General features: G+C 42.9%; 1 protein-coding gene and 1 pseudogene across 1 annotated transcript in view; both read left to right on the top strand.

Moving 5' to 3' along the window:
- The first annotated feature begins 246 nt into the window (after positions 1-246).
- LOC110142637 (small ribosomal subunit protein eS4, X isoform-like) lies at positions 247-1,025 on the top strand (annotated as a pseudogene).
- Positions 1,026-10,615: 9,590 nt separating this feature from the next.
- Positions 10,616-16,357, top strand: part of NIBAN1 (niban apoptosis regulator 1) — a 174,043-nt gene continuing 168,301 nt past the window's right edge. Inside the window, exon 1 of the mRNA XM_020870563.2 lies at positions 10,616-10,949. Coding sequence (XP_020726222.2) covers positions 10,895-10,949 — 55 coding nt within the window. The 5' untranslated portion in view covers positions 10,616-10,894. The remainder of the gene's footprint in view (positions 10,950-16,357) is intronic.

Raw genomic sequence — 16,357 nt, forward strand, 5'->3', positions numbered from 1 at the left:
GAATTTAAAGCAGTGTGGATGAAGACAGTTTTAATTGGGTTCAGTAAATTATGCCAATGTGGAAGGATACCTTCTTTCAAACATAAGGCATAGAAACCTGGACCTCTCTGTCCTACTCACACTATTTGTGAGTGCAGAGTATTGGGAAGATGCTGTGAGAAGGGTCTGTCCTTGGTTGAGGCAATAAAGGACACATTGTCTGTAGAGAACAAAAAAGCAGCAATAAAATCAAGTCAGCTCTTTCTCATGCCTAGTGCAGCCACAGCTTGTGGTCCCGAGAAGCACCTGCAGCCCACAGCAGCTCCAAAGCTTAGGATGCCTGATAAACTGACTGGTGTGTTTGCTCCTTGTCCATCTACCAGTCCCCACAAACTAGGGAATGTCTAATCTTCATAAGGAACAGACTTAAGTATGCCCTAATAGGAGATGAAATAGAGAAGATCTGTATGCAGCATTTCATTAAGAGTGATACAAGGTCTCCACCAATATCCTACCCTGCTGGTTTTATGGGTGTCATCAGCATTGATAAAACTGGAGAGAATTTTCATCTGATCTATGACACCAGTGGCTGCTTTGCTGTTCCTTGTATTATACCTGAGGAGGCCAAGTACAAGCCAGGCGAAGTGGGAAAGATCTTTGTGGGGACAAAAGGAATCCCTCATCTGGTGACCCACGATGCTCACACCATCCACTACCCTTGATTCCCTCATCAAGGTGAATGACACCATTCACATTGACTTGGAGCCTGGAAAGAGTACTGATTCAATCAAATTTGACACTGGTGCATGGTGACTAGAGGCGTTAACCTGAGAAGAACTGGTGTGGTCACCAATCAGGAGAGACATCCTGGTTCTTTCAGTGTAGTTCAGGTGAAAGATGCCAATGGCCATAGTTTTTCCACCTGGCTCTCAAAAATTGGCAAAGGCAACAAACCATGGAACTCCCTTCTCTGTGGAAAGGATATCTGCCTTACCATTGCTGAGGAGAGAGGCAAGAGACTAGAAGTCAAAAAGAGCAGTGGATAGATGATCCCTGGGTGACATGATTGGAAACATCTTTGTACTTAGTTAAAGATAATACCACATTAAAAAAAATGGCTAAGTCATTTTGGTCTTCCTTGGTGGCTCAGATGGTAAGGAATCTGCCTGTAATGCAGGAGACCTTGGTTCGATCCCTGGGTTGGGAAGATCCCCTGGAGGAGGGCATGCAACCCACTATTCTTGCCTGGACAATCTCATGGACAGAGGAGTCTGGCAGGCTACAGTCCATGGGGTTGCAAACAGTGGGACATGACTGAGTAACTAACAGTAAGTCAGCTTGCGTTTTCTTATTAACATGTATAGGAATTCTAAGCAATTTCAGTGATGTAATATCCATCCCCACCTTGATGGACCAGTCCCACTGTTACTGCATCTCCCTGGAGTTCCTTGTTGATACCTCTTCCCATCCCATCTCCCGATTCAATCACGCGGCAATAGAAGTCAGAGCGCTGGCATATTACTTTTCACAACTATTGATACCCGACTAGGAGAATTAATGCATTATATAGAAAAGAGTGAACTGAGACTGCAAAAGGAAATAATCAAGAGATTATGCTTTACAAAATGGTTCATAATTAATGTCAAACTGTGCGTTATAAGCAGTTAGTATAAGCTCGTAATATAAAATAATTGAATTAGTCCCCCAAATAAATTCAACAGAAAAGTCTGTTCTGGAAGAGTAATTCACTTGTCAGCTGAGCAAAAGAAGCTTATAAAGAATAGCTGAATAATGCCAAACGACTGTTAAACTAATTTAAAGGCAAGCATGTGAATTTGATTTGGACCAGAGTTTGTGTCATTTCCTTTCTTTTCCTGTAGCCCTAGCCCAGCGCAGAGTATCATGGCTGGTCCAGCAGGTGGCACTCTTCTCTTTGTGCACTTGTTCTGAACTAACCACTTGTCCAAGCACAAGGTAGAGTCTTGCCTTCAGAACCCTATAATCTGTTTATCTATGGCAATGATACAGTTACAGATTTTTGTAAGGGTAATTATGCTGATCTATTCTTTGTCAGTTTTCTTTCTTAAATCAATCTGCTCTTCCCCAGTAGCATATTGGACACCTTCTAACCTGGGGAGCTTATCTTTCAATGTCATATCTTGACCTTTGCAAACTGTTCATGGCATTGTCACAGAAAGAATGCTGGATTGGTTTGCCATTCCCTCCTCCAGTGGCTCGTGCTTTGTCAGAACTCTTCATTATGACCTCTTCATCTTTGGTGACCCTGCCCAGCATGGCTCATAGCTTCACTGAGTTATGCAAGTCCCTTCAACCACAACAAGGATGTGATCCAAGAAGGGGCTTAAATCAAAGACTTGTTTTATTATAGTACATGGACTGGGACTGATGGGAAAGGGTGGATAAAGTGGGCAACATTGCCCTGATTAGCATTGTATGTCCATCCTGATAGCCAAAATGTGCTAAAGGTGCCATCACATTGCATCCTGGTTTTCCTGATGCTATCCATCAGCTCCTGACCCCATATTCTGACCCTGAGAAGGGAAAAGATGCCAAAGAGCACCCCAACCACCATGCCCACAGCTCAACCCATCACAAAACCCATCTTCATGAGGTGGAAGTAACATGGCTGGACCTGTGTTCAGGGATCCGAGGCCACCAGCATCTCACTTGTGGCCTTGGTTGCTTTTGGTCTTTGTCCTATTGGGTCTAGAGTTTGTCATCCTTAGTTTCAAGACTTTGTCAGTTTCTGTTAAAGTACTTTGACTTCTACTCTATGTTTAAGGTCTTACACTGTGAGGGAGATCTACATACAGTTGAGATGATTCATATTTGGAAAGCACATTGAACCAAAGCAATCTTTATAAACTTAAAAAAAGAAGACTTTTTCTAATAAAAATTCCACACATCCTTGGACCTTTCGAAACTTCCCCTCAAGAATCACTGATGAGCAGAAGTTGGATTCCATCTTCTACATATTCTCTTTTTCATCCAGCTTCATTTTCTACAGCTTGTATCATGAAAACAATTTTTTTTCAGATGTACAACTAAAATATAATAGGCACATTGCTTTCCCTTTCAAAATTTGTCCTGATGCCCTGCCTCCTGGAAAGTGTGATTTGTTGGACACAAATCAAAGGTACTATAATAAGCACAAGAATAAAAAGAATTAACATTATTATGTTAATAAAGCACATTTTCATTTATTACCTTTTTTCATGCTTGCTTCATTTAGAGATTGTGAAATGTATGCTGGACATATTAGTATGTATTATGTGTATTATACATATAGTCTGCTCTCATTTAATTTTCACAGATACTCATTTTGAAGAAAAGAAATATAAAGATTAGAAAATTTGAGTTATTTCCCCAAATTATGAGGCAAGTCAATGTCAGAATGGTGACTGGAGATTCTAAGCCTTGTACCTCTGAAAAAGACAGACCATATTAGAATATTGAAACTATCTTGCTCGTAAGTGTAGGAGCTTCATTTTAAAAAGAAACAAAATGTTCATTAAATGACTTTCAATAGTCAACTCTATTTTGTACAACAACCTATGAGAGTTTTGTTGATAAAGTTAGGCATTCTTTAGAAATTGTACAAGGAGAAGAGGAGAAAAGAGTGTTAAGGAAAGATGGGAGAGGTTCAGAGATAAATTTAATTAAATTTTACAGTTTGCCTACAGTTAGCACAACCTCTAAAGATTATTCAAGGGAGAACATAAGGAAATGTGTTTTACTGTGGGGAAGAATCCCTTAGAAGAAATGGAGTAGCCATCATAGTCAACAAAAGAATCTGAAATGCAGTACTTGGATGCAATCTCAAAAACGACAGAATGATCTCTGCTCGTTTCCAAGGCAAACCGTTCAATATCATGGGAACCCATTTATGCCCTGGCCAGTAATCCTGAAGAAGTTGAAGTTGAACAGTTCTATGAAGACCTACAAGACCTTCTAGAACTAACACTCAAAAAAGACGTCCTCTTCATTATAGGGGACTGGAATGCAAAAGTAGGAAGTCAAGAAACACCTGCAGTAACAGGCAAATTTGGCCTTGGAGTACAGAATGAAGCAGATCAAAGGCTAACAGAGTTTTGCCAAGAGAACACACTGGTCATAGCAAACACCCTCTTCCAACAGCACAAGAGAAGACTCTATACATGGATGTCACCAGATGGTCAACACTGAAATCCGATTGACTATATTCTTTGCAGCCAACGATGGAGAAGCTCTAAACAGTCAGCAAACACAAGCCCGGGAGCTGACTGTGGCTCAGATCATGCACTCCTTATTGCCAATTTCAGACTTAAATTGAAAAAGTAGGGAAAACCACTAGACCATTCAGGTATGACCTAAATCAAATCCCTTACGATTATACAGTGGAAGTGAGAAATAGATTTAAGGGATTAGATCTGATAGAATGCCTGAAGAACTATGGATGGAGGTTCGTGACATTGTACAGGAGATAGGGATCAAGACCACCCCCAAGAAAAAGAAATGCAAAAAGGCAAAATGGTTGTCTGAGGAGGCCTTACAAATAGCTGAGAAAAGAAGGGAAGCTAAAGGCAAAGGAGAAAAGGAAATATAAACCCATTTGAATGCAGAATTCCAGAGAATATCAAGGAGAGATAAGAAACCCTTCCTCGGTGATGAGTGCAAAGAAATAGAGGAAAACAGTAGAATGGGAAAGACTAGCGATCTCTTCAAGAAAATTAGAGATACCAAGGGAACTTTTCATGCAACGATGGGCACAATAAAGGACAGAAATGGTAGGGACCTAACAGAAGCAGAAAATATTAAGAGGAGGTAGCAAGAATACACAGAAGAACTATACAAAAAAGATCTTCACGACCCAGATAATCACAATGGTGTGATCACTCACCTAGAACCAGACTTCCTGGAATATGAAGTCAAGTGGGCCTTAGGTAGCACCAGTATGAACAAAGTTAGTGGAGGTGATGGAATTCCGGTTGAGTTATTTCAAATCCTAAAAGAAGATGCTGTGAATGTGCAGCACTCAATATGCCAGCAAATTTAGAAAACTCAGCAGTGGCCGCAGGACTGGAAAAGATCAGTTTTCATTCCAAGCGCAAAGAGAGGCAATGTCAAAGAATGCTCAACCTACTACACAATTTCACTCATTGCACAAGATAGCAAAGTAATGCTCAAATTCTCCAAGCCAGGCTTCAATAGTACGTGAACCGTGAACTTCCAGATGTTCAAGCTGGGTTTAGAAAAGGCAGAGGAATCAGAGATCAAATTTCCAACATCCGATGGATCATCAAAAAAGCAAGAGAGTTCCAGAAAGACATCTACTTCTGCTTTATTGTGGACAAGGAAATGGCAACCCACTCCAGTACTCTTGCCTGGAGAATCCCAAGAGCCTGGTAGGTTACAGTCCATGGGGTCACAAAGAGTTGGACACGACTGAGCGACTTCACTTTCTGCTTTATTGACTAACACCAAAGCCTTTGACTGTATGGGTCACAACAAACTGGAAAATTCTTACAGAGATGGGAATACTTGACCATCCTACCTGCCTCCTGAGAAATCTGAATGCAGGTAAGAAGCAACAGTTAGAACTGGACATGGAACAGCAGACTGGTTCCAAATAGGGAAAGGAGTACCTCAAGGCTGTATATTGTCACCCTGCTTATATAACTTATATGCAGAATGCTGCTACTGCTACTGCTGCTAAGTCGCTTCAGTCGTGTCCGACTCTGGGCGACCCCATAGACGGCAGCCCGCCAGGCTCCCTGTCCCTGGGATTCTGCAGTCAAGAACACTGGAGTGGGTTGTCATTTCCTTTTACAATGCATGAAAGTGAAAAGTGAAAGTGAAGTCGCTCAGTCGTGTCTGACTCGTAGCAACCCCATGGATTGCAGCCCACCAGGCTCCTCTGTCCATGGGATTTTCCAGGCAAGAGTACTGAAGTGGATTGCCATTGCTTTCTCCTATATGCAGAATACATCATGCGAAATGCTGGGCTGGATGAAGCACAAGCTGGAATCAAGATTGCCAGGAGAAATATCAGTAACCTCAGATATGCAGATGACACCACCCTTATGGCTGAAAGCTAAGAAGAATTAAAAAGCCTCTTGATGAAAGTGAAAGAGGAGAGTGAAAAAGTTGGTTTAAAACTCAACATTCAGAAAATTAAGATCATGGCATCTGGTCCCATCACTTCATGGCAAATACATTGGGAAACAATGGAAACAATGACAGACTGTTTTTCTGGGCTCCAAAATCACTGCAGATGGTGATTGAAGCCATGAAATTAAAAGATGCTTGCTCCTTGGAAGAAAAGCTGTGACCAACCTAGAGCATATTAAAAAGCAGAAACATTACTTTGCCAACAAAGGTCCATCTGGTCAAAGCTATGGTTTTTCCAGTAGTCATATGCATGTGAGAGTTGGACTATACAGAGAGCTGAGCACCGAAGAATTGATGCTTTTGAACTGTGGTGTTGGAGAAGACTCTTGAGAGCCCCTGGACTGCAAGGAGGTCCAACCAGTCCATCCTAAAGGAGATCAGTCCTGAGTATTCACTGGAAGGACTGATGCTGAAGCTGAAACTCCCAATACTTGGGCCACCTGATGCGAAGAACTGACTCATTTGAAAAGACCCTGATGCTGGGAAAGATTGAAGGTGGGAGGAGAAAGGGACGACGGAGGATGAGATGGTTGGATGGCATCACCGACTTGATGGACATGAGTTTGAGCAATCTCTGGGAGTTGGGGATGGACAGGGAAACCTGGCGTGCTGCAGTCCATGGGGTCTCAAAGAGTGAGAGAACTGAACTAAACTACTGAAGCAAAATGCAGTTAATATGCAGTGGGTGTTACAGTATGTAAGTCAAACGAGAATGTGACAAACAAGAGGTTCGTAATTCTATGACATGCAAAGGAATCCCAAAACATACACACATTTTCAAGGTGCGAAATGTCTATTAAACTAATTGCTCCTTTAAAAAAAGATACTTTGAGTGAATTATATCTCAGTAAAGATGTTAAAAAAGGTAACCATTATGGTATGTGAAATTTACTTGAAAGAAATTGTCTTTAACAGTATTTTAAGCCCCCAAATAAATATAGATGCAGTACAAAAACTAACATTTCAAAGGAAATTTCCTAAACTAGCTGATTTGAATCACATGAAGTTGAATCTGGTTCAAAAAGCTATCGAATTGCTTGGAGACTCATTTTTAGTGTGTGATTAATAAAATGATTCCCACTTAGGATTTGCAAATATTAAATACTATGACTAAAATAATGAATTCCTTAATTTTTTCTGTAAACCGATTAGGGAAAAAGAGCTTTATTTGTTTGGGGAAAAAAGAGAGCAGAAGTTCTTGCTTAATATAACATCAATGATTTTCAAGGTCCAATTAAAATCCACTTTCTCTCGAAAATTGCCTCTCTGACCACTGTTGTCCTTACTGATAATAAAAATCCTAATTTCCATTTACTGAACACTTACTATGTTCCTAGGGATAGGTTAAGTGTTTCACAGACCCAATAAAATTTAATTTTGACTACACTGTGAGGAAGGTGTTATTAACTCTGTTTAACAAATAAGGAGACTAAGACAGGTAAGTTAAGAAACTTGACCAGGTCACATGTTCAGGTCAGGTTCCAGGCTGGAACTGTCTGGTTATAAATCTTAATAACTACACCACACAAAATCCTTCCTTGTATCTTATTCATTCTGTGAATGCTACAAATGAGCAAAGAATGATAAATTGGTATAGTCAGTCTTTTTTCAGTGTATTCCCAAACAAGAGGTGACAAGCTAAAACTCTACTGACAGGAGATCCAAACTAGTTTTCTTTAATAAGAATAACAGCATTCTAAGGTATAATTATATCAATTTGTATAATGAAAGGAATTACTTTTCTGAGAAGAATGATATGATGTGATACACTTAATACTAAGAGCTGACTAGAATATTAAGAAAAGAGTTGAAGACTGAATACCTCAAATCAGTGAATAGTTATCTGGAAGTGCTCTTGATCCACTGAGATCACAGCTTCCGTTGATTGCAGATTCTTATATTTTATATTTCATTTCTTCACTTATTCAAGAGTTATCTATTGAGCACCTACTATGTGCTAGGTGCTGTTCTAGGCATTGAACATATTATCAGAGAACATAAAAATCCCTGTTCTTAAGAAAGAAAAAACAGAAACAACAGCATCAACAAAGACAATCTCGACCTCACGGAATTTCCATTTCAGTGGGGGAGAGCCAGGAAGAAACATATGTCAGATGATGCTGGGTGATATGAATAGGGGAAGAGGCAGAGGGATGAAGCCTGGGGGGGGGGGGGAGTTCATCTAAACAGGGGTTAAGAAAAGCATCTCTGATATATTAGCATTTAAGTAGAGATTTGAATGAAGTGAGGCGGTTGGAAAGGAAGCCATGAGGATTATCTGAGGGAAGAGAAAGCTAGGTGAAGAAAGAGCACGTGCAACAAAGGCCCTGAGCTCGGGTGCCCGAGCAGTGCAAAAAGGCCAGTAGGGCTGGAAGGGGAGGGAGAGTGGGTGGTAGATGAGGGCAGAGAGGAAGTCAGGGCTTGTGTCAGTGACAGACTTTGTGGCTTTTCTCTGAAGGAGACAGACCAGTTAGGAGGCATTTGTAATTATGCAGGTGAGAAATGATGGGGTTGATAGCTGTGGAGAGGATGAGAAATTGTTGGACACTGGATATATTTTGAAAGTCGATTTGAAAGGATTTCCTGACGGACTGGAACATAAGATGTGAGAGACTGGATATGAGGTATGAGAAATCGTTGTGTTAGAACACTAGATAAGTGACTATGGAGAGAAAAACGCCCCCCTCAGGCCTGGTTCTTGTGTGAACAGATCGTTGGACCTTGAAGGTTAAGTCAGCAAGAGTCACTAAGATCTGACTGCTAAGAATAGGGAGGGATGAATGGTGACCCTTCTACCAAGCTGGTTCTTGTTTGGGAGAAGCTGCCAAGCTAAACAGTGGTTGTGGGAAAAGAACAAGTGCCCTTTCTAATGAGCTATTTCTAGTTTGTCAAGGAAAGGAAGGGAATCTAAAGATGCAAGAGCAGATTTTGATCAAATCTCAAGAAGCCGCTGGACTGCGAGCCTATTGTAGGATCCAACCTTAGGTTCTCCCTATTTTTTTCTATTTCTCTTTTTTTCCCCTTCATCCTCCACTCCCTCCTTGGCTGGACTTCTTCTTATTTTTAAATTTTTATTGGCCATATAGTTGATTTACAATGTTGTGTTAGTTTCAGGTGTATCAGTTATACAGATAAAGTGTATCAGTTATACAGGTACATGTATTCACTCTTTTTTATAGATTCTTTTCCCATATAGAGTATTGAGTAGAGTTCCCTGTGCTATACAGTAGGTTCTTGTTAGTTACCTTTTTTATACATAGTCATGTGTATGTGTCAGTGCCACTCTCCCAACCCCACTGTGTGTGTGTGTGAGTGAAAGTCGCTCAGCTGTGTCTGACTCTTTGCAGCCCCATGGACAGTACAGTCCATGGAATTCTCCAGGCCAGAATAATGGAGTGGGTAACCTTTCCCTTATCCAGGGGATCTTCCCCTGGATCCATCCCCTGAAAGGATCCGCCCCCTATCCCCTGGTAACTTTAAGTTTGTTGTCTTCATCCGGGATTCTACTTTTGTTTTGTAAATGTGAGTGAAGTCTCTCAGTCGTGTCCCGACTCTTTGCAACCCCGTGGACTGTAGCCTACCAGGCTCCTCCGTCCATGGTTCTCCAGGCAAGAATACTGAAGTGGGTTACCATTTGCTTCTCCAGGGGATCTTCTGGATCCAGGGATCCAACCCAGGTCTCCCACATTGGAGGCAGACGCTTTAATAAATCCTTTAAATTGACTTAACTGCCTCCTTAGTTCAACTTCTAGGCTGCAGGAAGGTACAGTTTACCTTTGGTTCTCAAACATCAGCAGGCCTCAGAATTACCTGGAGAGCCCATGAAATCAGACTGCTGGGCCCCACTCCCACAGTTTCTAACTGGGAGGCTGTGTGTGTGTGTGTGTGTGTGTGTGTGTGTGTGTGTAGGGGAAAAGTGCCTAGATTTTGCATTTCTAACAAGTTCTTCGGTGAGGATGTGTGTGTGTGTGTGTGTGTGTGTGTGTGTGTGTTTGTAGGAGAAAAGTGTCTAGATTTTGCATTTCTAACAAGCTCTTTGGTGAGGCTCTGTGTGTGTGTGTGTGTGTGTGTGTGTGTGTTTGTAGGAGAAAAGTGCCTAGATTTTGCATTTCTAACAAGTTCTTCGGTGAGGCTGTGTGTGTGTGTGTGTGTGTGTGTGTGTGTGTTTGTAGGAGAAAAGTGTCTAGATTTTGCATTTCTAACAAGCTCTTCGGTGAGGCTGTGTGTGTGTGTGTGTGTGTGTGTGTGTGTAGGAGAAAAGTGCCTAGATTTTGCATTTCTAACAAGTTCTCCGGTGATGCTCCAGAAGAACTGTTGCTTCTGGTACCAAAGGGCAGGGCGTGCAAAGCAAGGGGCCCTTGACCTCCACCTCCTGAGAGGTGAGGGCGAGGGTTCCAGCCTCAGAGGTGTCCGGTCACCAGGGAAACTGTTCTCTGACCCCAAGGTGAAAATAAGAAGCCAGTGAAGAGAAGAAAAGTCCTTCCAGACCCGCCATCCCCTCGGAGCTCACCCCTGGAGCGAGGGCGGGAAGACAGCTCCGGGCCGGCCCACAGATCCTCAGAGGGCGAGGACCCGGAGGAGGCGCCCCGGCAGGCCGCGCCTCTCGGAGGAAGTTTGCCCTTTAATTGCAGAGTCCGGATCGCCGTCGCACCAACTTCCAGGAGCGGGCAGCGGGCGCCGTCGGGAGCGTCAGTCCCTCCCGCCCCGGCAGCCGCGGCGCTCCGCATCCTCCGGCACCGTCACCATGGGTGGCTCGGCCTCCAGCCAGCTGGACGAGAGCAAGTGCGCCTACATCCGAGGTACGCCCGCCGCGGGCTTCCCGGGAGCGCGACGGGTCCGCTCGGAGCCTGGGGCCAGGCTGGACGCCCGGGCACAGGTCCCGGAGCGGGTAACCCGCGGGGTACCCGCCGCGCTCCTGCCCTCCACGGCCGGCTCAAGAGCCGCGGATGCGGGGATGACCGGGGCGCACCGCCCCTCCCCAGCCAGGGGTCCCCCCGCCGGAGGGCAGCTCGCCCGCGCTCCCTGGTCGGGGTGGGGTGCGCGGGTCCAGGGCACACAGGCTCGGGATGCTTCGGCTGCGCCGCCGGAAGGTTGGGAAATGCAGGTGCCGGCTGCGGAGAGGGGGACCACCCCCGTTTCCTCCACCCTGCGGTCTTCCGTGTCTGTTCTGCACACCCCAACCCCCGCCCCCGGCGCAGCAACACCTCGTCCCCCTGTACCCGGCATGGCACAGAGTTCTGAGCCCTTTCTGAACCAGCCGAAAAGAGAACAGGGGGGATACCCCTCGCTTCTAGAGATTTCCCTGGGGATTCCCGGCCTCTTGCGCTGAATTCCCCTCCTGGTGACATTGGCCGGGTTCTGTAAAATGCAGCGTCGGCCACAGCTTCAGTGGGAGCTTCATAATGTCACTTGTGGGATGGTTTCATCAGAGGCAGGAAGGCCACTGTCATTCCGCTGCCAGGTTGTTCCCTTCCCGGAGGGGAGGCGAGGGGCGAGGGGGGCGGGCAGGCAAAAGAGGAACACGCGTGTTGTGTAACAGTGGCTGAAGTTGTAGACGGAGAGAAACTCACTTGAGAGACTTTCAGGGAAACAGTGATACAGTAAAGAGTGTGAGGCAGAAGAAAATAAAACCCAGACTGAGCTGAAACTGCAGGAAATCATGACTATTTATCTCCTGGGTGAAACTGGCCTCTTTCTCTTCCCTCCCCACAAACCTTGCCGACAACCACTACCTAACAGTTGGTTAGCTCGTGAATTTATATTTTTCTGGCTTTAGAAATACCTGCTAAACTAGATATTATACTCTAGGTTTTATCCTAAATTCTGTTTAAAAAAAATTAAGTTCTTTCTGATACCTCTTTCCGGCCCCTGAACCATTTCCTAAGAGGAAAGGATTTATTTAGTGTGCTTATTCCGTATTTGCTTGCAGTTACCACAACATTGAAAACCACTTAAAACGGATATCAAATCAGGGCACGTGAGAGCAATTTAATTGATTTTCCAGACTTCTGCTCTGCTGCTTTCAGAGGTAGATGATCACCAACAGCCCATACTGTCAGGGAGCAAAACTTGGTCAAGTATTCCTTTGCTGTTTATTTAACATGGGGGAAAAGATGGATGATTTATTTATATTACAAAAAAAAGCTGAACCAAGTGTGCCTTAGTCTTACAAATTTGGTTACAGGCTTGTTGTTGATATCAGTGTGTAGGGGACTGAAAGAACAATGTAATAGAACATTGTGAGAAGGGGCTTGCATTTAGTTATTAGCAAAATAGATTTCTGGCATTTATTTTATAAAACCGTATTTCACTGAAAAGCTTAGGAACACATAAAGTTGTAGCGTGGCCATCCACGGTAATCATTGGAAGTCCAGCCATATGAGGGGTTAACTTGCTTGAAGAAGACTTCATGGTTACCATGCTGCTGATGCTAGCATTGTACTCATGTGATAAGAAAATGTGTTACTTTTTTCATTCTGAAATCAAATTATTACACATACAAAAATATAAGATAGCTAGTGCACAGGAAGGATTGGTAATAAATGTGTTCTGAATACATTAAAACTATAACAGACTGTGTAACAGTCATTCCATCCTCTAGTCTTGTTATATTATACCTCCTCATTGTTTGGGAGGGCACTTTCAAAATATGTAGGGGTGGAGGCAAGAGAAGAGTTAAAGTTAGAGTACCTCCAGAGAAAATGAGAAGTCTCCTCGTTTGAGAATACTAGTCTTGCCAAAAAGAGAAAACAGCCCTGGAAAAATGCATGGTGTTGTGAATTGTTAGTGCATGAGCAAAAGAAGGTCATGAGGCTGTGATTTCCTGACGATTTTGAAGCTCCAGATCCCTGAAAAAAAACCATAACCCTGTCTCCGCTGCTTTGCCCATCCTTAATATTCTCAAGCTTTGATTTAATCATAAACAGAACAATTGAAAGTATGATGGTAAAGTTTAAACACAATTTTATGACCTGTTTCTCATAAAGTAGCTGCCAGGGAAATAGTATGGATTTGAAAGCTCCTGTAGCTGAGACAATAACTTTCCTTCAAGCTTAATAAACTTTGCCAACATGGAGAATAACTAGTCAATACATTTGCAGTGAATTTTGTTAACTTAATCTTGTACGTGTTGTGAGCAGCTGTATTTTAGTAGGCTGATGATTCTGAATCCGCACTGGCTTTTCAGCAAATCATTTAACAGTTGCTATTTGGTGTGTGTGCCTCAAAACTTTGTGTTGATAGTGATCTCTGTCACACAGATATTTCAAAAGTAATTTATTTCTTAGGATGTAGTCAATCTCTAGGTAAAGGGATGTAAGAAGTGTTAAAGGTGTTTGTCTCTAAAGGTGTTAGTTTTGAAAATTACTGACTCATGTTTCTTAAGGACAGAATACATTTTGAGGATAGTGTCTATAAGTCTTTGAGTAACGTCCCTTGATAAAATGATGCTATTCATAAATAATACTAAGATCAATTTGTAATCACATGGGTGGTGTCATCTGCTAACCTTCAGAAATGCTTTTTAGTAGTGACCTAAAAGGGTTTTTCTTTAAGGAAAAAGAAAGCTCATATAATGCAGGCATCAGTGGTCATTTTATGGCACTTTTTTCTTTTTCTGGCTTGTTTTCTTTTCCTTTCAAACTTTTGGTATGCCTAAAAGTGAACTACAGCTTCCAAAAACAGTGTTTTCCTGTTAAGGCAATAATTTTGTTTCCTTAAAAAAATTGCCGTTGAATTGTTAATGAATCAAAAGAAAACAAACTTGAAAACTCTCCCACATATGTCCCGTGGAGGGCCAGAAAAGCACTGGAAATTCAGTGCTGTAGCTGAGAATTGAAGGATACATGGGTTCTTGGTGGGGGTGGGAGAATACTGGAGGACACCTCCAGGCCTGCAGCAGATAGTCAGGAAAACCGTTCTTTTCCTAGACTTATTATTGCATCATCAGCCATAGTGAACCTTAAAGCAGCTTCTTCTGAAATTCTCATAAGGGATCTGATGCTTGTAAAGTAAGACATGAGCTTCAATTTAAAAACAACATGTATTTCTCTCAGGGGAATTTTCTCCTATTTATACCATAAGGGCTAACTCAGGCAACTGAAATGTGAAATTCATGCTGATTGTAGGCCTGGAGTGAAAAGTCTGCCTAGAGCAGGTGAGTGGACACTAGGAAGTTTGTGGTCTACGCAACCTAGATGTGTAGTTACTAGTCTACACATTTGCTTTTTCTTCACTTGTAGTTTGTTGGTAGGAGGTGGGTATAAGAACTGGTCTGATCTTAGAGATCAGTTTATCTCTAGTAATAGTATAGCTGACCCTTGACAACATGAATGTTAAGGGTGCAGACCCTCTGTGCTGTCGAAAATCTGCATATAACTTAGAGTAGGCCCTCATAACTGTGGTTCCTCACTGAGCATGGATCCACATCCCTAGATTCGGTCAGCTATGGATCGTGTAGTGCTATAGTATTTACTACTGAAAAAAATAAGTGGACCCACAGAGTTCATACCTGTGTTGTTCAAAGGTCAACTGTATGGAACTTTAGGATGCAGAGTGTGGTAGATACTGTTAGATGCCACCCCCACCTCCTTTCCCCATTCCTCTTTCATAACAGAACCCCCTTTTGTTAGGGTGCTGAACCTCTGTGCAGCCCTCTGTTTCAGAGAGGTTAGCCCCACTTATGGCTTCTGAGAGGTGGGTGCTGCTGGGTCCCTGCCTATCATGGTGGTGTCTTCTTGTCAGTGACGGCAACTCTTGACTTCAAGGGTCAGTGTTGACCCTTGAACAACACTGGTTTGAACTCACGGACACGTAAGATTTTTTTCCGTAGTAAATGTTACAGTACTGCATGATTCACAGTTGGTTGAATCTGAGCATGTGGAATCACAGATACAGAGGAACTGCTGTTACCAAGGAATATATGGAGAGCCAACTGTGTGGAGGGTGGGCACCCCTCACACCCATCCCCCCCCCCACCGTGATGTTCAAGCATCAGTTATATTCAAAGCATGGGATTATGATGAAATCTGGCCACTGAGACTTTAAGGGAACTTTACCAGCTGCCTCTAAGAAAATTTTCTTCCCTTTTCAAAAGGGGACAGAAGGAAGAGATACATCCTTCCTCCTCTTCTTTTGGATTTTGTTGCATCTGAAATATGATGCCTAGAACTGCTGTTTTTGTCTTGAGGGGCAGGAAGGGAGCTAGTTTAAGACAGAGGCAACACATGGAGCCGTGCCAGGCAGAGGCAGCCTCAGAGAGAAGTTGGAGCCCAACAAACCTCACTGACTGCCTGCCCTACTTTTGGGTACTTCTTGCTATGAGAGATACAAGTTGGGCTGGTAGAGACTGCTAGTTATGCCCTAATATAATACTCTCTTGCTTTTTAAAATGATGGAAGCTCCAAGTATTAGCTGGCCACATGAACTCCTAGAATAAAGATACCTAGTTGGAGTCTCCTTTGCAACTAGATAGGGTCGTGTGAGTTTTGGCTCATGGGATGTAGGTGGAAGTGTTGTATGTGATCCCCAGAAAGTGATCTTAAAAGTAAAGGGTGTGCCTTTCTTTCCGCTGTCCTCCACACTGCTGGCTTGATTGTGAACATGACTGGAGAAGCCGTCTTGGACTATGGGGTGTCCTTTAAGAAGGAATTCATGCAAAATGAAGTGGACAAAAGGAGCCCAGGTCCTGAAGACTTCATGTAGTAGAACTTCCATACCAGCCTTGGACTACTTACCTCTGGACCATAACAAGGGAGAGATAAACTTCTATCTTACTTAAGCCAGTGTTCCCTGTGCTATCACTGTTATTCACAGTCAAACTCTTTCTAACTAATATAATTGTTTTCTGTTATAGCCAAAGCATATTAGCCAGTACACTCAGTGTAGCGCCTTCGTAGATCCCCTGTAAGAAAAATTAATACAAATAAAGTAGGAAGTGGGTAAGAATTATAGCATGAGTATTTATCTCAGTTCCTAATTTGTAGAAATGAATGAGCTCTTCTAAGAAGTGAGCAATTGCGGTGCCTCAGGTGGAAATAGCAGGGATGGGAGAAAAGGACAAGAGGACCTGGTATAAATAATGCAAGAATGTTTATTGATTATATACATTTAAATTATACCTTAATTTTAAAAATATCAATCTACTAATGAAGCTAGCAGGAGTTTTGCGTTAGGGAAATTATTGCAGATTGGGAATTTCTGGTGGCAA

The sequence above is a fragment of the Odocoileus virginianus genome, chromosome 11 (genome assembly GCF_023699985.2).
Source record: "Odocoileus virginianus isolate 20LAN1187 ecotype Illinois chromosome 11, Ovbor_1.2, whole genome shotgun sequence".
Taxonomy (NCBI): Eukaryota; Metazoa; Chordata; class Mammalia; order Artiodactyla; family Cervidae; genus Odocoileus; species Odocoileus virginianus.